The sequence below is a fragment of the Molothrus aeneus genome, chromosome 3, assembly GCF_037042795.1.
Source record: "Molothrus aeneus isolate 106 chromosome 3, BPBGC_Maene_1.0, whole genome shotgun sequence".
Lineage (NCBI taxonomy): Eukaryota > Metazoa > Chordata > Aves > Passeriformes > Icteridae > Molothrus > Molothrus aeneus.
The window spans coordinates 74314783-74340771 of record NC_089648.1 but is presented as its reverse complement, the minus strand read 5'-3'; the positions used below and the strand labels follow the sequence as shown (position 1 = coordinate 74340771).

The 25989-nt window shown below is 39.8% G+C and overlaps 2 protein-coding genes across 2 annotated transcripts in view; one reads left to right on the top strand and one right to left on the bottom strand.

The window, feature by feature from the left end:
• Positions 1-2425, bottom strand: part of SMC6 (structural maintenance of chromosomes 6) — a 47273-nt gene extending 44848 nt beyond the window's left edge. Inside the window, exon 1 of the mRNA XM_066547179.1 lies at positions 2372-2425. The gene's annotated coding sequence lies outside the window, so the exon portion shown is untranslated. The remainder of the gene's footprint in view (positions 1-2371) is intronic.
• Positions 2426-5640: 3215 nt separating this feature from the next.
• On the top strand, positions 5641-24271 carry GEN1 (GEN1 Holliday junction 5' flap endonuclease). Its single transcript, XM_066545851.1, has 13 exons — positions 5641-5889; positions 7366-7552; positions 8932-9108; positions 11709-11819; positions 13771-13844; positions 14332-14423; positions 15227-15377; positions 15497-15533; positions 15635-15715; positions 16472-16602; positions 19444-19505; positions 20050-20193; positions 20397-24271. Exons 1-13 carry the CDS (start codon positions 5729-5731, stop codon positions 21800-21802), a joined length of 2814 nt encoding a protein of 937 aa, XP_066401948.1. The 5' UTR covers positions 5641-5728; the 3' UTR covers positions 21803-24271.
• Positions 24272-25989: the final 1718 nt, after the last annotated feature.

The following is a 25989-nucleotide window of genomic DNA, read 5'->3' as shown; positions in this document are numbered from 1 at the left end:
ATTAAAGTATGCAATACTATACTGGAAACAATTAAACTGGCAAAAAATACATCAATACATTTTAAAAATATAAAATATACTACTGAGAAGCCAACAAAGGACATTATTAACAAATGTTAACAAAAGGATCTTTTAGTGGATCAGGTATCATACCTAAAATCTAAAGTATAAAATATACTTTAGTATATTACAATATAAAGTAAGAGTATGTTAATGGAAACTTGTGATGACAAAGTCAAGTTAATAATTCAAACAAGAATCCAACAGTCATTCAGGAAGAGAAATCAAGAGTACTGATTTAATAAAAACAATCTTCACTATCATGGAACATAAGAATATACAGTTAGGTATAAAAACTGGATCTATAATTGGGAGCAAATTGGGAGCAAGACAGCTTCAATTAGAAAAATCAAAGGATCACTCCAAATTACAACAAGCAATTTTTATGCATATAATGAAAGCACAAAAGAAAAATGCAAGCCCCAAATGCCCTCTATAAAATGACTGCTACATGTTAGAAAAGTACTTACCCTGTACACATCAAAGGATAAGAAGGCAGAGGCTGCATCCACTGATATTCACCCATGATTCAACTTAATCAATGGCCTATCTTTCCAAAGTATTCACTGCTATGGAGTTCCACAACTGTTTCCCTCTTCCCTGCCTGGCTGGTCACAGCTTGGCTCATCCAGGGCTGACACAACCAATCTGCTGTCACCAAACCCACATGAGTGCCTTTCTAGCAACCCTTGCTGGCCTGATATCCAGATAAGGTAGGAAAGTATCCCATGTGTCTTGTGGGACATCCACTTTAAACACTCTGGACACAGCCCAGCTATAACCCTGCCTTCCACCCAGTTGGCAAAACAGAGGTAAAGCAAAGACATCAGAGCAGACCTACGGCAGGATGAACACAAGATATGGTAAGGAGAGGAAGAAAATAGTTGAGGTCTTTAGCTGATGTATAGCATACTACATTTAACAGTCACAAAAATACCAATAAAATTACAAATTAACATCCAGGTCATAGAACCAGTGAGGGGGATGCAGAGGGGAGAAGGTTTCTAAAGGAATTTCATAACATTAACTTCGGGAGTGACAACTTCGTTTACAGCAGAAAGGGAAGTTAAAGAGAGGTATTACAGAGGGCTGAAGTCAGAAGCCCAGTTTCAAGACACAGTAGTGGAGTGCTCTACATTTTTGGGACTATCTGAGCCAGATGTTCTATGTTAGACTGTATGTCTGACGTTGACAACTCCTCTCCTAACACATTTGCAGCCAGTACATAAGAAGCCTATACCATCCCATCAAACACTGGAGAAGCAGTGCCTGACCCAGAGGATCACAGAAAGGGTAAGGCTGGAAGTGAACATAGCGTTCATAGGTTCACAGTGTTCATAGGTTGAACATCTGGTCCAACCTCCCTGCTTAAGCAGGGTCATCCCATAGCCCATAGCACAGCATTGTGTCCAGGCAGTTTCTGAATATCTCCAGTAAGAAAGACTCCACAGCCTCTCCGGGAAATCTGTTTCAGTTCGTGTTCACCTGCACAGCAAAGATATTCCTCCTCATGTTCGGGTGGAACATTCTGAACATCGGTTTCTGCCCGTTGCCTCCAGTCTTACTGCTCGGCACCACCAAGGCGAGCCAGGTCCAGCCTCTTGACACCCTCCCTTTAAACATTTACACGGATTGAGGTCCCCTTTCAGCAGTCTTTTCCCGAAGTTGAACAGGTCCAACTCCCTCAGCCTTCTCCTCATAGAAGAGATGTTTCACTCCATTAATCATCTGTCATAGCCCTCCACTGGACCTCCACCTCTCTCTTGTGCTGAGGAGCCCAGAACTGCACTGCGGCACAGAGGGCAGCTCTGCCTCCTCTACGGACAGCGAAAACGAAAGCGGGGCACAAATCCCCTCAAGTCCACCATTACCTGTTGCTTTTCCCAACACCGCACGACCCGGAAGGCTCCACCACCCCCCAGAAAAGAGACACGGGTCCCTTGGCGGCCGGAACGCCCGTCCGGCCGCCGCTTCTGCTCTCCGCCGTCAGGGATGGGCACCCGAGGGAGGGCTCACGCCCGGCGGGACGCCCACGCTGGGCAGCGGGTGACAAACGCCAGCTCCCACCGCTAACGGGCCCCGCAGAGCCACCTGCGCCAGGAGCGCGGCGCCAGGCCGGGGGCAGCGGGGGCAGCGGGAGGAGCGGCTGGCAGCGGTTGCTCCGCCTTGCGGCCGCCAGGCCGCCCTCCCTCCCAGCCGTCCAGAGAGCGCGGCGCGCCCGGACAGCGCCCGCCGGCCTCTTCGCCTGGCATGGGTCACCCGTCCCTCGTCTCCCCTCCCTCCGCCCCTCGCCCGCTCCGCGCCCCGTTACCTGGGACAGCTCCCGATGCCCGCACGGCGGGGCGGACGGGGCGGGACGGGCCGAAGCGGGCGGAAGAGCCGCCTCCGCGAGTGCGGCGCCTGCGCGCTCCGCGTCCCCCGGGGCGCGTTTCCGTGCGCGCGCCATTATCGGGTGTGGGGGGCGGAGCGCCCGTCGCTCTGGAGCCGCTCCGAGCGGGCCCGGCGAGGTTCTCACGGGGCCGTCACGGGCCGGGCGTTCCTGCTGCTCCCCGCGGAGGCGGGGCCGCTCCCGGGCCGAGGCTGAGCAGCCCAGGGCAGCTCGGGCACGCCTGTTCCTGTGGGCGCAGCGGGGCGGGAGTTTCAAACGCTGCCTGCGGGGAGCCCGCGCTCGGCTCGCCGGCAGCGGCTCGGGGCTGTTTGTGTTCATCCCGCCGGAAGGATCCGCAGGCGCTGAGGAGGAATCTGCAAATGCTGGAGCGCGCCGCCGCTGTCCTTCGGGTGTGCTGGTTTATTGGCAAAGCTGTGCTGGGGTAACGCAGAGAGAGGGAAAGTTGTTAAAAACGTCAGGGCTTTCATGTTTCCTCTGCCGTATCTTTCCTTCTTTTTAAAGGCCTCCGGGTGAGACATAAAATATATGCTTAGCCGTCTTTGCAAGTTACCTTGGTCATGTGTGAAAATATCTCTGTATAGTTTGAATTTCAGCGGTAAATGCTTTCTGTGGTTATTTTTAAGTAACTGGCATTTCTGGCAGTGTAAAAAAACTTAGTAGAGCAGAATGTAGTCTTAAAGCACTATATACGGCATAAAAAGCTTTATAGGTTTAGCACATTCTGGCCTGAAGAGACATTGAGAAGGTTTTGTAGGTGAGTGGTTATTTTTACTGTTAACCATCTTCAGTGATTTTTAAGTATATGCAAATAAATCAAGTTCAGTCTTGCTTCTCTGGAAGTTGCCATCTCTCTAGGGTTGGAGGCTCGTGATGAACGAAGCTGTTAAATAAAATCCGAGTAGACAGATCATTCATGTTAAGAGTAGTTAAGCTATTTGTACACTGAATTCAAATTTAAATATCTTATGAAATACACTCAAAAAAACCAAAGACTGCTACCAGTCTTGTAGGCTTTCATAACTCACTGTTAGATATATATTCAAAGTGATGTGAAAAACTTAAGTCCTCAAATAGCTATACTTTATTACAGTGAAAAAGTCGACTTTTTTAGTTTTCAATTTTTATGCTTTTTTATTATTATTTGTAATCTAACCAGATATAGGGTGTTTGCAGTGTATTTGTCTTTCCCATTAATTAAATACTATGTGACACTCCATAACAATACTTAGAAACTAACAGGTGTTTTTTAAGCAATTGTATTGATGCAGACTAGCAGAAACCAACTTATAACACCAAAAAGACATCTCCCTTCTTTGTTAGGTGTTCTCTCACTGAATGTGAATTATTGTGCTTTTCTTTTGGGAAGGTTTGGATACTTGCCCTGTGCATCAGAGAAACTGATTATCCTGGACTTCAAGAAATTGTACTATGTAGCCGTATGCTTGATTTGTATTTTTAACTAATTTTTATGTGCTTGACATACAACAACAATAGCAATACTCTCTCTGTCTGCATACAACTAAAATGAGGTTGAGTCATTGTAGTAGTTAAAGAAATGGATTAGAGGCCTGGATTGTGTTGAAAGTAAACAACCTGGAATTGAATAGCTGCCTTGCTTTAAAACAGAATTAGAGTATGAAATAATGCACCCTCCAAAGGCAGGCTTGCTGTCCTGACAGACTCTGGTGTTAATTGTGAGAGACCACACACTGGCTTAGCTCCTCATGTGTCTTAAGCAGATCTCTCAGATCTCTAGGGGTCATCTAGTCTGATTTATTCAAAGGAGCATTTTAATTTATCTGATCATACAGTAGTGTCAAAAGCAGAAAGAAATACAAAACATTCCACATTGTACTTGATTTTTATATTCTAATATTGGGAGAGAAGAGAGAAAATAAATAAGCATGAGACAAACTTTGTACCATAAGACAGTGCAGGAATAAATTGGTATTGTGAGAGTGGAAAGCAGAGTATGTGCTCGAGGCCTTGTATAAAACTGGCAGGATGTGAAAACCAGAAGAATAATGAAAAGAAGAAAATGAGTGTGGTAATGGGGTGCCATGGTGAGTGGAGCTGTGTAAGTAAAGTTACATAAGATGAAGAGGTATACCTCCTAGTGGGTGTATGTTTTCAACTGGTGTGCATTATAGGTAGTGCTAGTCCTGCAGTACCAGAGTTGGCACAGTGAAACACACTGGTGTGTTTCTGCAGTCACAGTGTTAGAAATGCCAGGACATTTGTTTGGAAGGCAAATTCAGAAGTCATCATGTTGCACCGAGAGCTTAGTAACAAGTTGGCCCAGTCCTTTTTAAGGGCTCTGTGATTGCCTGAAGTGATAAGTTTGGATTTTGTGCCCTAAGTAAGAAGTTCAGAAAAGTAACAATTTTCTGATGAACGTGGATATCCTGGCCAAGAAAGAGGTGCACCATCCTGAGCCAGGTGTGCATGTTGTATGGAGCTATTCCCCAGGCATCCAGGGCCAGAATAAAGTACTGCCTCCTTCTTAATACTGCATTGGAGTTCTCTTCACAAATTTCAGTGCCAATCACTGCTGATTCCCTGCTCAGAGAGGCTTCCATCAGCACTGGATTAAAAGTAGGACAGTGTGGCAGCTGGATGTTAAGAATGTCTGCAACCTGTGAGCAGCCACAGCAGCAATACCATCTTTTTTTTCCTGAACTCCAACCTGAATTTCCTAAGCCAGAATCTCTGGGTGTTGACCCCTGTTGTATCATCTTGGAATGCAAGGAAAGTTTAAATTCTGTTGTCATTGTAAATATTCCTCAAATAGCTTTAAGCTACTTCTATTTTAACAGAAAATTTTAATGTAAATCCTACCTCAAATCAGGACATAAGTTCCTTAAGAATTCTGTGGTTTGTTTTTTTAATAAAACTTGGATTGTGTTTATGTAAGGGACACGTAAGACTTGGAAATGAATAATTTTTTGTTTATTTTTTTCTTTTCCCTGAGTTTGGTTTTATTTATGTTCAGCTTATTATTATATTTATTTATTATTCAGCTTATTCAGCAATGCAGCTGTTCTGTCCAAAGAAGGTATTTGGTAATAAACCATCTGTGAACTGGAGTTGCTACACTTAGAAGACTTGGAAGTGGACTTGGACTTGCAAGTGTTCTTGCCTCCAAAAAGTAGCACTTATAGTGGCAAATATTTATCTTCTGAACTTCATGCTTCACTTCATGCCATGTGCTGAAACTGTTTTATTTTCTTTGGTCTCCACAGTTAAAATCTACCTTCTGACAACAAGGAAGCGAAAACAATGGGAGTGACTTACCTGTGGCAAATCCTTGAGCCTGTGAGGCAACCTGTCAACATAAGTAGTCTCAGAGGGAAAACACTTGCTGTTGATTTAAGTTTGTGGGTTTGTGAAGCACAGACTGTTAAAAAGATGGTTGGAGTAGTTACCAAGCCACATCTCAGGTATCCATATAAATTATTTGAGCCAAATGTTTTGGAGCTGTATAATTTAAATATGTTACTTATTCAATAGAATTCTAAGAGTAGCTTAGAAAAATCAAAACTGGTGTTTTGATTCAGTTATCACTTATGCTACATATGTAAAGGGTTTGAAGTGAGTTCTAAGTAGACCCCCATGTTGAATTAAATATGTTTAAGTCATTCTTCAGGCATTTGAACAAACTTGAGGAATATGGATCTATTTTTAATTTAAATGAGTTATCTAAGGAATGAGCATGTCTAAGCATCTGTAATTTCAAAGCACTGTTCTCTGCAAACAGTGCTAACAATAATGAAAACATACACAAATTTTCATCAGTCCTTGTTGTTAATTACCAGTGTAGAATACTGAGTTACTACATGGTGTTATACACTCCTGTGACTTCTGTTGAATTCAGCACAATATAAAATATCAGCATGATACAAAATCTCAGAATTTTCTGAGAATAATGTCTTAAATTGTTTTATACTTACAAACTCAGATGGATAATTAACTATAAAACTGGCAGGATTACCAAAGTCATTACATCAGTGTGGTAAGATGTCCTGTGTGCAGTGGATTGGAAGCATCAGTCCAGATCTCCAAAGCAAGACAAGGAGTTGAACAGATTTCTACCAAAAAATGTTTTCAGACAGTTGAAAATATTTTTTTTTGAGGATTTGTATTTTAGAGTAACTTATTGTTTAGATTGATTTTTTACATCATTTGTGAAAATAGAACTAACCTCAAAAGACCAGCTTACTGGTTTTTGCTAGTAGTAAAATTAAATCTACAAAATTAAATCTACTGTAATGGTCTCTCCATGTCTGTCAAAGTGATATAAATGTTCGATCTACTCCTTTGGAAAGATTGATAGTGGAATTACTGGTTAAAGCATATGCTGTTTGATATGACTGCTGTTAATTTTACTGTTACAGTCCAAGTATTTATTACTGCAGCCTTGTAAAGCTCCACCCCCCAGTGGTGCTGGTTTGCATATGAAAAATTGGCATTGTAATGGTATCTAGAAGTCTGTCCAATACTACAGCATTCAGTCACTTGAGGTGTACCTGTATTGATAGATCTGGGGTTAATATTTGATATAAAATAATCAATGTAAATATGCGTTTGGAGGCAGATTTTGGATATTTAATATATTTTTATTAAGCCTTTTAAGTTTGCTTACATCTTTACACCCAAAAAAACATCCTTTCTGTTGGTATTTTCTTAGGAATTTTATAAAGCTGCTACAATTTCATAGTATGACAATTTCAGCCAAAGACAGGAATATAGATCAGAGGTTTGTTTAGATTGGGGGCGAGAGAATCATTAGAGGTAAAGGCAATGCTAGGATTTTTCCAGTGGTAGGGTCAGGAAAATATAAGAGAAATAAGGAAAATGTCTGAAGAGATCAGTCTTCACAAATAGTTCAGCTTATGAAACACTTTGCTTTATTGCAGAAACCTGTTTTTTCGGTTCTCTTTCTTTACATCAATGGGAATTAAACTCGTGTTTGTCATGGAGGGAGAGGCCCCCAGGCTGAAAGCAGGCACCATGAGCAAGAGGAATGAGATGCGCTATGGGCCTTTGAAGAAAGCTGGAGCTGTAAGAACAGGGAGATCTTTATTTACAGGCATGTTAAAAGAGGTGGGTAACTGAGTGTTGAAGTATTTTTAATGTGATAGAAAGAAATCTTAACCAAATTAAATACAGGAGTTTGAAATAATTGATAGCTTTTGCTACAACCCACCCCTGAAGGCCAGGTAACTGAGGTTCTTGTTAAGAGATTCCTTGGGGGCAGATTAGGGTGGAATGGCACTGAATGACTGGTGTGTACATTTTTTACACCTGAGCCAGTTGTGTAAAGGAGGAAATTGGCAAGATTAAAAAAGCATTATCCCACCTCACAGGATCTGATTATTGTTGGCCTCACCCAGCTCAAAAACCAGCTTGTTGCTAAACAAAGGCTGTTTTTTTGTTGGCATCCTTCCATGGTGGGTGTGCACCCCCTGTGTCATACTACATGAGAGGTTTCACCAACACACACCCAAAAATTCTCCTGCTCTTTGGCTGGGGGTGCAAATGTGCCCTCAGCAAAGCACCTGCTGCCTTTTCAAGTGACCAGTTGTTTGAGTTATTAACCCCTAATACTTCAGTGTCTCACAGCTTTAAACACAACAAAAGTAAATGATGTTTTGAAGTTTGAAGGAATGTGCACCTTTGAAGTCAGGCCTTAGAGCATCTGTTAAGTGTTATAGAAGACAAACAGTGTCAGAATAATTTTCTTATTGATATGTTCCAGCACAACAGCATGTTGTGCTGTTGTGATTGACAACCATAACTGAGGATTTATTGCAAAATTTAACTTAGCTGTTCTTTTATGGTGTTAGTATCCATACTTCTTCATATACTCCCACCCCCATTAACCATTTATGTCTATTCAAAAATCTATGAAGTAGAATTCATGGCCGTTCAGGGCTTCACTGGACTGTACATACCAATTCATGTTTTATTCTAAAATTCTAAAATAAAATATTTTCTCTGAAATCTGTATGTATGTATCGGTGTGTCTTGCACAGTGGTCTAGTCTTGGTAGGATGACAGCATTGTACTTCTCTGCTTGATACTCTTGGGAAGTTTGGCATATGTTGGAAGATGTCTGTTCTGGCTCAGCATTACTGCTTGAGTAAATAGCATTGCTTCTCAAAGATAAATACTCCTTTGTTACTACTCTTCTGAAAACATCCTAAATATCTATTTAAAGTGTAAAGATTTTTGTGAAGGAGTGGCCATTAATCATGCTGTGTTCAAGTCCTCTAATTAATACTTAGCTCTTTGTAGATATCTACTATTTCACTGTTACAGGAAATTATTTTTTGCTGAAGTAGTGCTTTCATTGATGAGGTGTTACATAGGCAGAATAACAGTAGCAGTTCTTAAAGGCACTTGTGTTTGAGAAAATGCTTGCTAATAAGTGAATTTAATAGCTCAACATTCAACCTCTTTCCTTTTGTTCCTTCTTTTAGTGTCTTGAACTGCTGGAGTGTTTAGGTGTCCCTTGGGTTCAAGCAGCTGGAGAGGCAGAGGCAATGTGTGCCTACCTAAATGCAAAAGGACTTGTTGATGGCTGCATTACTAATGATGGAGATGTTTTCTTGTATGGAGCTCAAACAGTTTATAGAAACTTTGCCATGAATGCTAAGGTAATGTATCTCACCCTGTTCCTACCCTTTCTATAGACTCTTTATAAAAATGTAAATAGAAGGAAAGGACTTAAAAAAATACTTATATGTTATTAAACTTACCTTGTAGTAGTTGGGTTTGTTTAAAATAGTGTGTTTAAGACAGGAATATTTTATTTGATTCACTGGTAATTGTTGTATTGGCTGTGAGAGGAAAACTACTGAGAATAGGGTAATATTGCCTGTGTTTGTAGTACCCTGTGGTGTCTCATATAAAGTTAAATTGCAATTTTTTTTCCTATTTCCTTCTTTATTGTGGAGAAGTTGAGCAAAGTAATTACTTCCTATAAATTTTACCCTTAAGTCATATGAGAGTGATCAGCCTCCTGGGTCTAATAAGTGTTCACATACTTGCATCTTACAGGTTCATTTTATTATGAATATACTTGCAGTTAATGCTGTTCACCTCAATTGGATATGAATAGTGTAGGGATTGTACATCTGTATCACAATCAATTTTTGAGATCATTCAAAAACCAAATAATTTATGGCCTTAAACTGAAGTGTTCATTTATTAAGAATACAATTTTCCAGAAATGGAGAAAGGCTACTCCAGATTTCTGTAATTTATAATGTTCATCTGAAAGACTTGTTGAAAAAATACATTGGAGATATGAGAAAATCAATAGAACAAAATAAATGCACTACAAATAATTAACTCTGAAAAAATAATTAGGGTTGATGGAAGGTTATTTGCTTTGGTGACACCATGTTTGAGTTCTTCCTTAACCTGGTTCTTTCATTCAGCTTCCTTGTCACTTATCACCAACAGTGAAGGCAAGCTCAATCTTTCAGGTGTACTTAGGTACGTATATAGGTCAGCATAAAAAATAATTTGTGAGTGTGCACACTGTCAGGGGCAGCTGTTCTAGCAAAATGGATCACTTCAGTTTGTTGGCTTGTGGGGGAATTTTTTTGTCATGATTGAGGAAGGAGACAGTGGCCTATGTTTTAATTCATGTTAATCTTGATTCCATTTTGTATTTGAGTCCCTTTACCTTTCAAATATTTCTTTAGCTTATGCCTAATATGTTAGATAACATTTTTATTCTTTTATTTTACTTACATAGTACATTGAAATGTTTACATGCATTTTAATGTTTAGGATTACATGCATTCCTGAAATGACTTGGCACAGCCACCAGGATTTGATAACATTAGTTTTGCCACATTTTTTCTACAGGGAGGAAACAATAAAAACACCTAGAGTCATAGAATATACTAAGTTGGAAGGGACCCATCAGGATCATTGAATCCAACTCCTGTCTCCCTGCACAGGACAGCCCAAGAGTCACCATGTGCCTGAGAGCCTTGTCCAAACACTTTCTGAATTCTGTCAGGTGTATCTTGGTGGTGTGACCGCTTCCCTGGGGAGCCTGTTCCAGTGCCCAACGACTGTTTGGGTGAAACACATTTTTGTGATACTCAAACCAAACCTCCCCTGACTCAGCTTCATGCTGCTTCCTCGAGTCCTGTCACTGTCACCAGAGTGAAAAGATCAGAGATCAGTGTCTGCCCCTCTCCTTCCCCTTGTGAGGATGTTGAAGGCTGCAGTGAGGTCTCTCCTCAGTCTCCTCCAGGTTGAACAGACCAAATGACTTCAGCCACTCCTCATACAGCCTCCCCTCAAGGCCTTTCACTATCTTTGTTGCCTTCTTTGGATTCTCTCTAATGGCTTAATGAAATTTTCATATTGTGGCACCCAGAGCTGCCCCCAGCACTGGAGGTGAGGCTGCCCCAGTGCAGAGCAGAGCAGGACAATCCCCTCCCTTGCCCAGCTGGCCATGCTGTCCCTGATGCCCCCAGGACAGGCATGGCCCTCCTGGCTGCCAGGGCACTGCTGGCTCATGTTCCACTTGCCATCAGCCAGGACCCCCAGGTCCCTTTCCCCAGCACTGCTCTCCAGGCTCTCATTGCTCACTCTGTGCACACAGCCAGGGTTACCCTGTGCCAGGTGCAGAAACCAGCACTTCCCCTGGTGAAACTTCATATGGTTGGTGAATGCTCATCTCTCCATTTTGTCTCTCTGCCCTTCAGGGAGTCAACAACTCCTCCCAATTTAGTGTTGTTGGCAAACTTACTTAGTATTCCTTCCAGTCCTGAAATTGAATTACCACTTTTGGTATCAAGTTCGGGATGATAATGAAGATGTTGAGAAGTGGGCTGAGGAGCCCTGTGGAACTCCTCTTGTGAGAGGTTGCCAGCTTGATTTAACCCTATCCACTGTGGCTCTTTGTGCCTGACCTGTGAGGCAGTTGCTCACCTATCATCTAACATGGTTATCCAGCTGGACCTCTTGGCTTATTTTAGTTTCTTTCAACAGTTGATGCCCATACTTGAAGTTCCAGAACTGTAGTTGTTCATGTGGTGTCCATGTATTACATTGTAAATTTTAATGGCAATTTTTTTTTTCTATTAGACCCCTCTTATGGGGTAGAGCCCTTTCCTCTGGGTGTGGGTGAATAGGGGTGAGTAAGCAATCCCAACTGAATGTGACTCAGGGCAGTTCCTTCCCTGTAACAGATGTAACAGCAACTATATGTAATAAATTTCTCTTGCAGGATCCACATCTTGACAGTTACACAATGTCCTCTATTCAAGAGAAACTCGGTTGTGACAGAGAGTCTTTGATTGGGCTAGCAGTTCTTCTGGGCTGTGATTATCTTCCAAAGGTAAGCAACATAATTATTTTTTATTTGGCACTTACACTGTCTTCAAAAACAACAAAATGTATGTATCAAGGGAGATATGCATGCTGGGAAAGCTTATGCAATGCATGATTACTGAGATCCAGCAGAAGATGTGTAGGAAGTCACTGTAAATTCTATTTGTAAATTCTATTCTTTAGCCTTCTAAAAGGCTAAAGATATTCAAAATGGTTCATGAACATCAGTCTAAGACTGTTTTGTCTCGTTCCAAACCTTTTCTATAATGGAGGGGAAGGCAAAAGTTTAGATGCTGATTACATTGAGCCAAGGTGTGAGAACTCCATTGTTTATGAGGATGCTTTGTAACAAGTCACATAAAGTGCATCCCTGGCAGAGGAGCTGTGGAAAATGAGAAGAAATGGCTTTGTCTGTGCTCTTTGGAAGACTTAGTAGTGATGGTATTGAGCTGTAGTTATTAGTAAAGGCAGTTCTGGATGCAGTTTGGATGTATTCCTGTTCCATTGTTTGTAAATATATAATTTATGAAGAATTAGAAGTTATCTATTTGGAAGTTTACCTAATTAATTGAGAGGAATCTCACTCATAACTGCTTCATTTCTTTCTTTTCTTTCTTTCCTGTAAACTCTTAAATTCTTTTTTGAAACACTGAACAGAAGCTGTTGTTATGGCTATTTGAAAGGGAGAAGAAGTGGGATGAAACTTGATTAACCTACAGTTCATCATGTAGTGACTTCAGACAATGATTGCTCCCATTCAGGCTTGCTGCAGATATCTAGTTATTCTTAAATAGTTGTGTCCCAGCTTGATAAAACTATCCTTGAAACAACTGATACTGCTGGAAAAAACAAACCTTTCATTATTTTTGGTTTGGGTTTTGTTTTGGGTGTTATTTTTTAATTTTGCTTCTATTATGGGAATCTTTAGTTTGTTACTACTGTGTAAAGAGAGGGAGTAAAAAAACAGTGGATAATCAGTGGTTATTGTACCAAAGCAGCTCCTGGAATGCCAGGTTCTTACATAGTCTTAAAATGTCATAATTATGTGATGCCAGATAGATCCTTTCAGTTATTGCAGCTCAGCAAAATAGATGAAGACAGAAACTTGTTAAGATAGCTGAATTATGGGAGTGCATTGGGAATGGAGATTGGCAGAACAGGTAAATGAGAATACCATGCTATACATGCACTTATTTTGTTGAAAATACATCAAAATAATCTTTCCTTGCAGAAGCTGAATGTCTGACTTTACGTGAATGTCTGACTGAAGTCCAATGAGGACTTGGTTTGAAATGTAGATTTATTTTACATGGCTGTATGTATTCAGTTGTGCCCTTACAACTGAATAAATACAGATTTATTTGTAATGATGCTGTAGAAAGTACACTCTATGCAATCTTCATAATCAGGTGTATTGATTCTTGGCAAAATAGGGTGAAGATGGAAAGAACTGGAAAGCAATATGTGTGTATTTTAAATCATAGACTGATACAGTAGTTTGGGTCAGAAGGGACCTCTGAAGTTCACTTGGTCCAACCCCCCTGCAGTGAGGGACATCTTCAATTAAACCACATCACTCAGAGCCCCATTCCAACCTGACCCTGAATATTTCCAGAATGGAGCATGTACCACTTCCCTGGGCAACCTGTGCCAGTGTATCTCTACTTCATTGTAACTTCTCTTTGCTTTTAGTTTATTTTTGCTTTCTACTTCCTTCTTTGCCTTGTTTTATCTCAGGTGCTGTTGAGCATAAGAACAGCTTGTGTGTTACACTGGCAATACAGCTGTTAATCTGTCACCTTCTCTGCCCTTAAACTTGGTCAAAAATCTTTTTCTCAATTTATTCTCAACATCTGGAATAACTTTTTGTCATTTCTCTACACTATGTAATAAAGATGTTTTTGTGAGAATATGAATATTTTGTTTGTAATTAAATAATATTTCATATTTCACTATAGGGGGTTCCAGGAGTTGGGAAGGAGCAAGCTTTAAAGTTAATTGAGACTCTGAAAGGTCAAAACTTATTGCAAAGGTAAGATGGAAGTTTACTTAAGTGTTTTTTATTCAAAGACTTAACAGTATGTACTTCAACTCCAAGACAATGTTTGTAATACTTTAAGTTAGGGAGGATATTACCACATTCCTTGCCTTATGTTTGCTAAAGGAATTGTTTTGCTAGGCAAGTCTCATATTTGTTTTAAACATGAGCTGGCTCCTAGCTCTTGAGCTAGCAGGTATAAGTTGATATATTGGAGTGAAAGTTGTAGGGACTAATGAGACTTGCTGATTTTTAATTGGGTTGTGGATTAGGATTTGAGATACCAAGTGCTTTCTATGTTATCATAATGTATGTGTCAATGCTAGAAATCCAACATGATATACTATAAAAGACCCCTCTTTCACAAGTTTAAGAACTGTCTCTTGGCTAAATGCTTGACAAGTATAAAGAAATTATTTTTCAGTGGTTTAAGTGTGAAAGCCAAAAATATTTCTTGATCCTTTTACCATCATCCTTTCAGGTTTGAGCAGTGGAAGGAACAATTTCAGCATGATGATAATCCACCTTTTGTTGTTAAAAGGGTAATTCATTGTTCAGAGTGCCATCATCCAGGTCAGTGTGAAAAGTGCTGAGCTGTACTTTTAGCCTCATTGTTTACTTTTTATTATGGGGTGATGGGTTTTGTTTTATTGGGTTATGGGGTTTTTTCTACTAGCATTAAAAACACTTTTCAGCTTCCATCTTCATGTTTTCAAGATTATGTATATGTGCCCTTATATAAACACTTCCAAGGCCTGGGACTAATTTTCTTCAAATGTGAAACTAGTGGACAGCATATGGAATGTTATCATTATGCTGTTGTGGGATCCCAGATATTTGCCTTTTTAACATGATCAGTAAAGACAGCGTGCTGTACTCTATACTGCCTAGCAACTATTTCTTTAGTTGCTTGAACTGGTCCTGCATCAAGAGGACCAAATCTCATAATTGATGAGGTATGTGGCAGTGTTTTTTCAAGAAGAAATTAATCCCAAGTACCCTGATTTTGGTATCATCTTTGATCAGTGAATTCATTCAAATCCATCATTTGGTGAAGGAAAAGCCTGATTTAAATACATTATTTATATGTTTTCCAGGTTATCATGCATTACTTCTGTAGTTTTGTGATAATAAGTTTCCAGCTTAAGATCTGAAACTGTTGAGGGAAAAAGTCTTCAGAAAAATGGAAGCCTGCATGTCTTTTTCAGTTTTTACTATAGATTCATAAATGCAGATAATGCACTCAGATCTGCTTACAGCTGCCATTCACATCACATTCATACTTGTTCTGAGCTTTGTATTTGTAATACTGCCTTTAGAGGTTTGGAGATTTTGGGAACCTCTTTTCTCCTCACTTTGTGTGTCTGTTGCTATAGGATCTTACAAGGAACACGAGCACAATGGATGTAAATTCTGTGAAAGTGTGAGATGCTGCAAGCCCAGTGACTCCAAACACTGCTGCCCCTGTGCATGGCATCAGTGGGAGCGAGTGAAACAAGCAAATGCAGTGGAGGACAGTATCAGAAAGTAGGAATGGCCTGAAAATTTAACTGCTTTTCCCTGCATTCATATGCAGGGTGAGCATTTAGATGCATAATTTTTTCCCATTTTTCCTCAGTTCCTAACACATTTGTTTTTACCTCCAGAAAAGCCATGAGTTGTGAGGGCTTTCCATTTTCTGAGGTAACAAACAAGCCTACTTAATATCAATTGTTTTAATCAATTAGTTTAAATTTCAGCTTTATATCGTCTCTTAAACTGTTTCTTTTATGTTTTATCTCAAGGTTATCCAAGAGTTTCTTATAAACAAGAATAAATTGATCAACATAAAAGAATGTCGAAGGCCAAATTTATTGTCCTTTCAGGTATGTAACAAAATATTGAATATTCAAGGAAGTGATAATGGTGATCTTCATTGGTAATTTTACTTGAAATAAGAATTAAAGAATCTTGCTACAACATCTTAATATACCTCACTGTTTTGAAAGCCTAAAATTGAAGACTTTGGAAAAAATCAGTTGCTGTAAATAGCTAGATAGAAAAGTGGAAGAAAGAGAAAGCTCACTTGTCATTGTTTTGTTTTTCATTGTCCAGTATTGCTAGGTGGGGGTGAAGATGTTAATATATGTACATTAGCATTGTTTTCTAGGAAGGCTTTTTACTTGGTTTTTATTGGCAAAATCAGATCTCTTACAATGTTTAATTTTTTGGGTTTGATGACAATGTAAGAATTACGCATAGTAGAGTAGATCAGTTAAACAATGTGGCTTTAATGAAAATCCACGTTCATTGTCTCACATGTGAAACCTGTAACTTTCACAGCTCCTGGAAGAGCTGATGTGAACCTGAGAAGGTGTTTAACAACTGTCTTATCCCTGCTGCTGCCACCCCACAACTGTTCCCTTGGCTTGTCACTGACAGCTGATGAATGTGCCCTGCTAGGGATGGCTGTTCCCTCCCTTGGCAGTGAGGTGTTGGTGGGCATTACACCAATATATAAAAGTACTCTAGATATTTTAAGTATTTAGCCCAGTGTCCCAACTACATAACTATCTAAGCATGATATCTAATAGAATAAAGAATGTTTTAAAGTTTGGGATTTTTTTTTTTTATACAAACAGCTATTTGCTTCAGAGAAGATGGAATGGACCAAACATTATGCTTGTAAGAAGCTGTTAGCACTTTTGACACGTTATGATATGATCCAGAGAAAATCTGGAAATATTGACTCAAAACAACTGCAGGCAATACGGTAATGTGGCTTGATTTCTTGAACTTAATATGTTTACTTCTGATGCCAGATAAAAACCACAAGGCTTTTCTGAAAAAAAAAAAGAAATATTGTTTTCTTCCATCTTTGTTTCAAGCTTTGTGCTTGTTTTGAATAGAGGTAAAAATTCAGATCAGTGCACCAGTTCTACTGCTGCACAAATACATAGAGCAGTTTCATTCGAACTGGCAGTGCTTGTGTTCTCCTATGCTTGCTCTTTGTTCCTTTTCCTTAGATCTGTCTCAGTCCTCTTCTCAGGTTCTTAGCTTACGTTTGATTGAATTCTGTGTCTCAAAATAAGAGTTCAGGCTTAGAAATGAGCATCTGCAAAATTAGTCATAATCTCTGATTGCTTATCAGACCTACCAGCTCTCATTGTATTATGTGTCAACCCTACTTTTCATTCAGGACTGCTACATCTAGGAATGGAAAAATGGCCAAGTATACAGTTACTAAAAATGGACATGCAGGGAAGAAAAAGCAAGATAAGCATGCAATTACTTTCTCCCAGAATACTTTCCCACCATCCAGATTTCTGTTACTTAGGAATTTACTGAGCCAGAATTAGCAGTTTCTTATTCTGTCAGCCCTCAATGTAATTTATTTTTTTAATGATCTAATCTCTTCTTAAACTTAAGTCAACTTCTAGAATCTACAGTGTCTGTTGGCAAATCTGAACTTCACTTTGCGAAGGGAATTGTAACTTATTTTAATTTTATCTGATGGTTTTGTTTCCCAAATGAAACCCAAATTTTCCCTGCCTCCCTAATTCTTTTATTGGAAGAAGGTTAGTAATTTTTCCGTGCTAGTCGAAGTTTTTAGACATTAATTTTGGAGCACAGGAGGACAGTCAATAGCAGTGTGATAGTATCACTTCTGGGTTGATGTGTCATAGTCTTGAATTAGTACTTTTAGAGATGCTCATCTATTCAGTGTTATCTTTCAAAAGATTGGGGAGATTGGTTGGAGAATGCTTTTAAAATTGATTAGCAAGATAAATTACCAGTATTTACCTTTATGAATGAATGAATTGACATTCTCTGTTTATAACACTTTCTGGTGTTTCAAGAGTTTAAAAGAGAGGTGGTGCATGCACTGGAAGATTTCTTTTGTTAACAAGTGTTTAAAAATGCAGTAATGGCCCAGCAGGATCAGCATTATCCTACTCTTCATGCATAGGAAGCTACTAAACTGGGGTGTAGATAGACTTTTTAGAAAAATCTCAGTGACTGACTGTCCCTGCTTAGTTCAAGTTGTGTTTCTATCTTCTGCATGAGAGCATGAGGACAAATGACCCTGTCTGATCATTCAGAACATTACTGTCCAGGGCAGCAGCCTTCTCTGGCATTACTATCTTAAAATCATAGAATCATTTGGTTTGGAGAAGTCCAACCATTACCCTGACACTGACAAGTCCACCACTAAACTGTGTCCCTCAGTTCCACACCTACACATCTTTTAAATTAAATATCTCCAGGAATGGTGGCTCAACCATTTCTCTAGGCAATTTGTTCCAGTGGTTGACAACCCTTTCCATGAAAAAATTGTTTCTAATATCCAATCTAGTCCTCCCCGGTACAGCTTGAGGCCGCTTCCTTTCCTATCACTTGTTACTTGGGAGAAGAGACTGACCCCCACCTGGCTGCAACCTCCTTCAGGCAGTTGCAGAGAGCCATGAGGTTCTCCCTGGACTAAACACCCCCAGCTTCCTGAGCTGCTCCTTTCACACTTGTGTTCCAGACCCTTCACCAGCTCCACTGCCCTTCTCTGCTGGAGCACATCCAGTACCACTTCTTGTGGTGAGGCCCAGAAATAGACACAGGATTTGAGGGGTGGCCTCACCAGTGCTGACTGCAGGTGGATGATCCCTGCCCTGGTCCTGCTGGCCACTGTGTTGATCCAGGCCAGGATGCCACTGGCCTTCATGGCCACCTGGACACACTCTGGCTCATGCTCAGCTGCTGTTGACCAACACCTCCAGATCTTTTTGCTCTTGACCACTTTCCAGCCACTCTTCCCCAGCACTGCAGGGGTTGTTATGACCCAGGGGACAGGACTTGGCCTTGTTGAACCTCACACCATTGGCCTCAGTATCAGTCTCCAGACCCCACTGCAGAGCCTTCCTGCCCTCCAGCAGGTCAGCACTCCTGCCCAGTTTGGTGTTGTCTGTGGACTGACTGAGAGTGCACTTGATCCCCTCATCCAGGTCACTGATAAAGACATTAGACAGGACTGGCCCCAGTAGTGAGCCCTGGGGAGCCCCATCGGTGACTGGCGTCCAGCTGGATTTAACTCCACTCACCACCCCTCTCTGGGCTTGACCATCCAAACCATTTTTAACCCAGTGGACCCATCCCAGCCATGAGCAGCCAGTTTCCCCAGAAGAAAGCTGTGGGAAATGGCATCAAGGGTTTTACTAAAGTCTAGGCAGACAACATCCACAGCCTTTCCCTCATCCCCTTAGTGGGTCACCCCGTCAAAGAAGGAGATCAGGTTGGTCAAGCAGGACATGCCTTTCAGGCAGGTCAGCTGAAGATACCAAACTGATGTTTGGTAGGAGACTGCATTATGTTTGTATCTTACAGAAAAGCTTTTTTTATTTTGTACGAATGCTCTTCTGAGTGTCAAATAAAAATGTTTCAGTGGTCAAATCTATACTCCAGATTTTTCTGTATACAGAGTAGTGTATTTTATTTAAAGATGTAGTAATTTCAATTTCATGAGAAGATTTTTTTTTCTCTAAATCATCCAAATTAGAATATTGAAATATTTTTAGATTTAAGTCTAGATTTAAATCTTTTAATGGACTTCCTCTTCTTACAGGATTGTTAAAACACGTGTTAAAAATGGAATTCCTTGTTTTGAAATTGAATGGCAAAAACCAGGTGGGTCTGGTTTCTATGTACATTATGGAACAAAACAGTTCATAGAAAAAAATAAAATCAAGCTTTATAGAGGACAAGAGTTTGGCAACACTCTAAGGCAATGGAATGTGCGCAAGATTAGAAACTGTTCTGTGGAAATAACAGGAAATGTGCATCAAATTTCACATACCCTGAAAGAAAAAGCAATGCTTTAAAGAAAACAAATTTACCTAGAAAGCAAGGGACTCAGTCTTCAGCTACTTTTTCTAGTACCTGTAAATAAGACCTAAACTGTGTATTTCATACCTTATTTCACTATGTATCCGAAGCTGTCACTGTTTACTAGCTAGAAAATTTTCTGTGCTGCCAGACTCCTCCCTGTAATGTGTCCATTTGTGCCAGGAGACTGGCAGGAAGAGAAAGACCTCACTTGTAGATAAATCTCAAATATCATACTATTGATTTTTTATGTACCTTCTTTTTATTCAAGTCTTTGCTGTTTGGTTTTTCATTCCCTAGTCTGACATGTATATTCATATCAAAAGTAAATTCATTATTTTTTCAGAACATTATGTTGATCCAGAAGATGAGCCTGTGGAGTTGTTTGTAGTCACGGTAGAAGAAGAGTCTTTGTTTCAGGCTGCTTATCCTGATGTTGTTGCCCTCTATCAAGTGGAAAAGTCAGACATGCTTCAGAAGAAACAGAAAAGTAAGTCCAGAAGCTTATTTCATATGAATCTATATGTCTTGCCAGAATGCAAAAAACATTTCTTCCACTCTTGAACAATATAATGCCAAAGCAAGATGAGAGGACTGTGCTTTAATCTTACTATTCTGTACTTTTGCACTAAGAAATATGAACTGTGATTTATATACCATTCAAAGTGCACTTTTTATTATTTTTCTTTTCAGAAAAGAAAGACAGATCAGAAGAAAAGGAATTACCAAATTCTTATGATGAAATTACCAGTCTTCTGTCTCAAATTAATTTAAAGCCTACACACAGAATTCTTCCTGTGCAACACTCCATGTCAGATACAAAATCTCTCCCAGAAGATCAGACACAGCAGAGAAGTAATGGATCAAAAGATGTAGCATTACCTTCAGCTTCCTGCATAACATCAGTTCATGTGTCAACATCAGCAGCTGCTCCTGCTGACTCATCTGTGCCCTCACAGTGCACTAAGTATTCAGGGATGTCATCCTCTTCCTTTGTACCTGGTCTGCAACTGAGCAGTACTGATGGGAAAGGAACCTCCTTCAGCACGACACCAGCCCATGGAGGTGATGACCATGATCCAGCAGCTGACTTAACCACATGCATAAAATACTCACATCCACTAAGTCATGAAACAGTAAGAAATAGCTCAGAATATTCTGATGTTACACAGTCTGATATACATTCTGAGAGTGAAGATGATTTGTTCACAAATTATGCTGTGGGACAAATTCAGGAGTGGTCTTTAAGTGAGAGAATACTTAAGAAGGCTCCCATTCCATCACAGCCTTTGCCTGAAGATGCAGTGCAACTGGAGTCTTTGAATTGTTTTAAACAACCAAAAGAAACATTGAATCCTGATAGAAATCATGTCTCTTCCTCATGTCAGTTAAATAACCCAGTGCAGGAAAATAAAAATGTTCTATCAGAAAACTCTGCTAGTAAATCCAGCCTACATATCTATCAAGATGCATACAAAAAAGCTGACATCTTGGCTGAAATGGTGCACAAAGACCCTTCTAGAAGTGGTTCAGCATCTCTAACCTGCAGTGGGAAAACAACAGAGACACTTCATCCTGGGTGTGAAATGCTTCCAGCATCTCAAAAGGCAGCAGATGCAACTGGCTGTCACATTAAAGAAGCTTGTATTGAAACTACTTGGAAAGTTTCTTCTAAGAAGAGTGTCTGTCAGAACAGATGCTCTTCCAGCGAAGACAGTGATGATGGGCATGTGGATAAAATCCTGGTTTATGAGCAGCAGAAAAGGCAGCTGAACCCTGGCCAGTTCAAGAAATGTTTTACAAAGAAAAAGGGCAGTATTGTTACTAGCAAAAGGACAAACAGTGACTCAGCCCTTACAATTAAGGGGAAGATTAAAATGACCAATTTAAAGAAAGCTGCCAACAGTTTCTCAGTGCAAGCAGCTCCAAAACCATCCTCTGTAGAGGAAGTTAATTGTTCCCGAAGTCCAGAGAGACCAATTGAAAGACTGGGTTCTGATCCCACACAGCAAGAGAAAAGTGCTGTTCTGACTTCTGCGTGGGCAGACAGTCCCCTTCCCCTGTCTGAAAGACTGAAAGGAAGAATCAAAATCAATTAGGTTCTCCATAAAATAGATTATGATAGCAATTAATTGTCAGTTCTTGAAGAGTTCTTTCTCAGAGTTTCTGCAGTATGCTCTATCAATCTTATGTGGACACAGTTTTAATGAATAGGAAGTGCTGGCACTGGAGCTGAAGTTTGGAACAAAAATGTTAACAAAAGTGGCGAACAGTTGGTTCTAGGCAAGTACCAGTCATTCTGCGTGTGTTTACATTCTGAACTTGATACATAAGCATCAGGATACAGTATGCAAGGATGAGGGAGATTTATTTAAGAAAAAGGGGGTTTTTTCCCAACCAGTTGTGCAGATTTTGTGTACAGCTATTAGTCTTGCTTACAAAAACACTTACTAAACAGTGCCTGCAGTGCTGTTGGACTTTCCTAATAAGACAAAGTGATGCAGCATTTTTAACTGAAATTCTCCATTCTCTTCTACTAATTTAATTTTGCAAGTTTTGAAATAGGTTTTGAAATCCTGTGTTTCTGGTTGTATTGACCATCTCTAAAGGACCAGAGAGAGACACACAGCAGATGTACCTCACAGGGTAGCTGAATTTATATCTGCCATGCCCCATAATAAGCTGTTCTTCGGGGGTGCACCTCTTCCAAAGAGTGGAATAAGCCATGTAAGGATACTCTGGTGTTGTAGCTGTCATATCTAATATTTAAGGAAATTTGATGACTGATTTAATTAAATTTAATTAGGACATTTTTTCTTAAAGAAGGCTGAAATCTCATCTAAAATTCGCTTCCATTCATAATAGAGTGAAAGTTAAGTTACAGAAAATCTAGTTATCGTATTGCAAGTTCTTTGGATAATATCATGTTTGGGTGTTTTTTAAAAGAGGAAACTTGAGTACAGTTTTGAAAGTGCTCTTCCTACCTCGTTACTGCAGAAGCAATCTCTGTTCATACACCAGAAAAAGTTGTTCTCAACAGTTGCCTTTTGGAGGAATGCCTCCTTGTCTGTATTAGGTGTTTGTAACTTCTGTGCACCAGCCAGAAGGAAGACAATTCTTGCCAAGACATATTGTTAACAAGAGAAATTAGGATATCTGTGCCTTAGTAAAAAACGTCAGTTCTTCATCATGGTCAAGGACCAAGTTTGGAAGTTGAATTCCAGATGTGTTTAAGGAAGACATAGGTAACCTATAGCTAATACAGTCTGTAATTAGACAAAATGGTACTTTCTTAGTTTACTCTGTGGGAAGATGGAAAAGTTTTATTTATAATCGATTTTCCAAATGAGAGATGTATTCTGGAAATGAGAAAAAAATTGAAAATATTGGAAACATATTTTCAGTTTTGAAGATGATCTTTGACTTCTGGAGCCTTTTAAGTGCCCAGCTGATGTGAGAAGGTAGCTGGAAGAACAGAGTTGTGAAGGAGAATAGGAGTCACCTGGGAATTTTAAAGGGAGAGATTCATAGCATGACAGAATGGTTTGGGTCGAGGGGGACCTTAAAAACATCCAGTTCCAACCCCTGTGCTATGGGCAGGGAAGCATTCCTTATGCAGTGGTCAGTAATGGAGGGATCTGAGTGGGAGGTTTCTTTTTTTGGGAAAAAAACCACTGGTTTTGGTTATGTATGATTTTTTTTTCTTCCTGATGGTTTTGAATACTGAAAGTTGAAATCAAGTGTTTAAATTTTGATTAATAAAAATGCCAATATCATGTAAACACACTTTTGTTCCCTCCTAGGATACGGGAATGTGCTTTTTTGTTGGGGGATCATTCAGTTTTACCCACAATGTGTGGATTTCTGTGATTTAGAGCTTTCTTTAGAATCGGGGGGCCCGAGTGGATTTTGGAGGGAATTTTCTTTGTTTTCCAAATCTGCTTGAGATGACTGCTTCAATGGATGAGTAGGTGAAAATACTGTCAGAATTATGTGAATTATGAAAGTCAGAAATGAGATATATTAAGAACCACAGAGGAAAAAATATTATGTTGCTGATTTTTCCTGGTAATTAATCGGGTTTCACAAGTACAGTTCAAGCATGAAAAGCAGAAAATTCTCCATTTTTTCATATGTAATGCATCCAAATTTTGTGCCAATTTTCTGCCACTACTGTAGAAGCAGCGATAGATGTGGGAGAAAAAAACCCAACTCTGTAGAATGTTCCCTCTATTTATGCTGTAGCTGCTCATTGCAGTAAATAAAAACATTTATCATTGGGGATGACTGTTGCTTGAATTAAACTTGTGATTCATTACAGAAGGGTAATTACAGTTTTTAAATTGTTTTAGTTTCTCATCTTTATGTAATTTACTCAATCTAAAGATTAGGTATGGGGTTTTTTTGGAGCTTTTTACTGTGCTGACTGCTTTGCAACCTCTCACACTTGTGAGAATGATGTTTAAGTAAATTGAGGGGGTGTAACATAACTTTCTTCTGCAGAGAATGTTTCTCCAGGATTCTGTTAAACTGCCTGTAAGAATAAATCAGTTGATGCATCAACCTTATGAGCCTGAATAGATTTTCATTTATCGTCTGTCCTGATCTGTGTGAATTGGCTCTACCAGGGTGCTTCATACAAAGTAATAAAAATGTACCTACCATGGAGGTGGAGCAGGTAAGGGGCTCATCCTTAAAGTCATTTTCTGAAAGGTTTTCTGCACATCTGCTGTCCCAGCCTGAGTACTTTACCTGATCTGTCACTCTTGCTGGCATCCCTCTAGCTTGAATGATGCTCACAGAGATATAGAGCAGAGCCATAGGTTCTGTCTTAGCAGGGTAAATATTTCCACTTACAAACAGTATCAAACATTAAATGCAGTTCATTTGTTCAGCATAGCTTGACAAAGGGAAACATTTACTTGGCATTCCTTAGGATTGTAACTTATTATTTCAGGTCCACAATCAACAAGAAAGGAAAATAAATGCTGTTTACATGGACTTTATACATAGAGAGCTAGAAAAAAAAATAATTTAAAAGATCACTTCTCAATGTCTCTGTATCCCATTGTCATTTTTCCATTGGTAGAGATTACTGAAATACTTACCCACATGGGAACCTACCTAACAAACACAAAAATTTGATGAACATAATGAATTTTTTGATAGTTAACCAAGAAATTTCCTAATTTGAGAAGGGATTTATTTAACTTTACACAGCCTTGGCTCTGTGTTCTTGTGTCAAGGGAGATCCTTGGAAATGGAGTGGCAAAAGAGACTAATGGCAGCTGTTACTTGAGACAAGATAGTCTTTTCATGTCTAAAAAGGTGTCAGGCCCTGCCATATTATAACAGCAGATAAAAGGAAACTGCAGTTAGAATATTACTGGGAGTTGTTGTAAACCCAAGTGCTACTGACGAAACCGTAAACTCGGCGCTAGATTTGGCGCTTTTTCCTTCAGGAAACAAAACACTTTAACTGTTTCAAAAAACAAAATTACAATCGGTGACAGAACCACTCTGCACAGTTCTCCTGCTCGTGTATCCTGCATTGCAGCTACCATCAGTACTGAATTTAATTTAATCACATAAGAAACCTTAAAATTCTTTAAGCCCAAGCCTTGTGACCACCTCTGCCCCAAGACCAAGTTGTTAGAGGTTTTACCACTTCAGAGACTTGAGCACAACTGTAGAAAGGGACATACCTTTGAAAAATCTTGTTCATTAAAAACAGCTAGTCCTACTAAAATTCCTGATGGATATTTAATATTCAGAAGCTGCCTGAATAAAAATCAATTAAGGAAAAGAATCAGGAATATTTTAAATGCCAATGTAGTGTAGAAGTAGCTCTACATTAGCGTTTGTTATTTGAATATCTTATTTTAAAATACAATTTGCTCTGCTAGAGCACCTCTGCAGCCAAGTTTGAAGCCCAGCTAGTTGTCTCACCAAATATTTTTCACAAACATTGGATCTGTGGTAAGTTTTGGGTATTCTTTGGCACATGGTAGGAGGAATTGTGAGTGTGGTCTGTTTTGGATAATTTCAGGGGCAAACTAGATGAGCCCTTGCATGCTGTCTTAATCGTCCATGCCAAGATCCCAGTGTTGCCCTGGCAGTGACACCACATAACAACAGACAGATGAGCTAGGCACAACCCTAGAAACTCTCCAAGTTTTAACTGCCTCAAAACCATGAAATTTGTGGCCCCCTGTGAGGCTGAATTCAGGCTATCTTTCAGTCCAACGTGACTGACATGTCCCAGAGCAGATTTAGCTTTTAAGCC

What these genes read in the sequence shown, in the direction of transcription:
- GEN1 (XM_066545851.1), top strand. Translation starts at nt 5,729, where the DNA reads ATGGGAGTGACTTACCTGTGGCAAATCCTTGAGCCTGTGAGGCAACCT. An exon ending in TTACAGGCATGTTAAAAGAG is followed by an intron (nt 7,553 to 8,931) that starts GTGGGTAACTGA and finishes TCCTTCTTTTAG; the next exon opens with TGTCTTGAACTGCTGGAGTG. An exon ending in GCTGTGATTATCTTCCAAAG is followed by an intron (nt 11,820 to 13,770) that starts GTAAGCAACATA and finishes ATTTCACTATAG; the next exon opens with GGGGTTCCAGGAGTTGGGAA.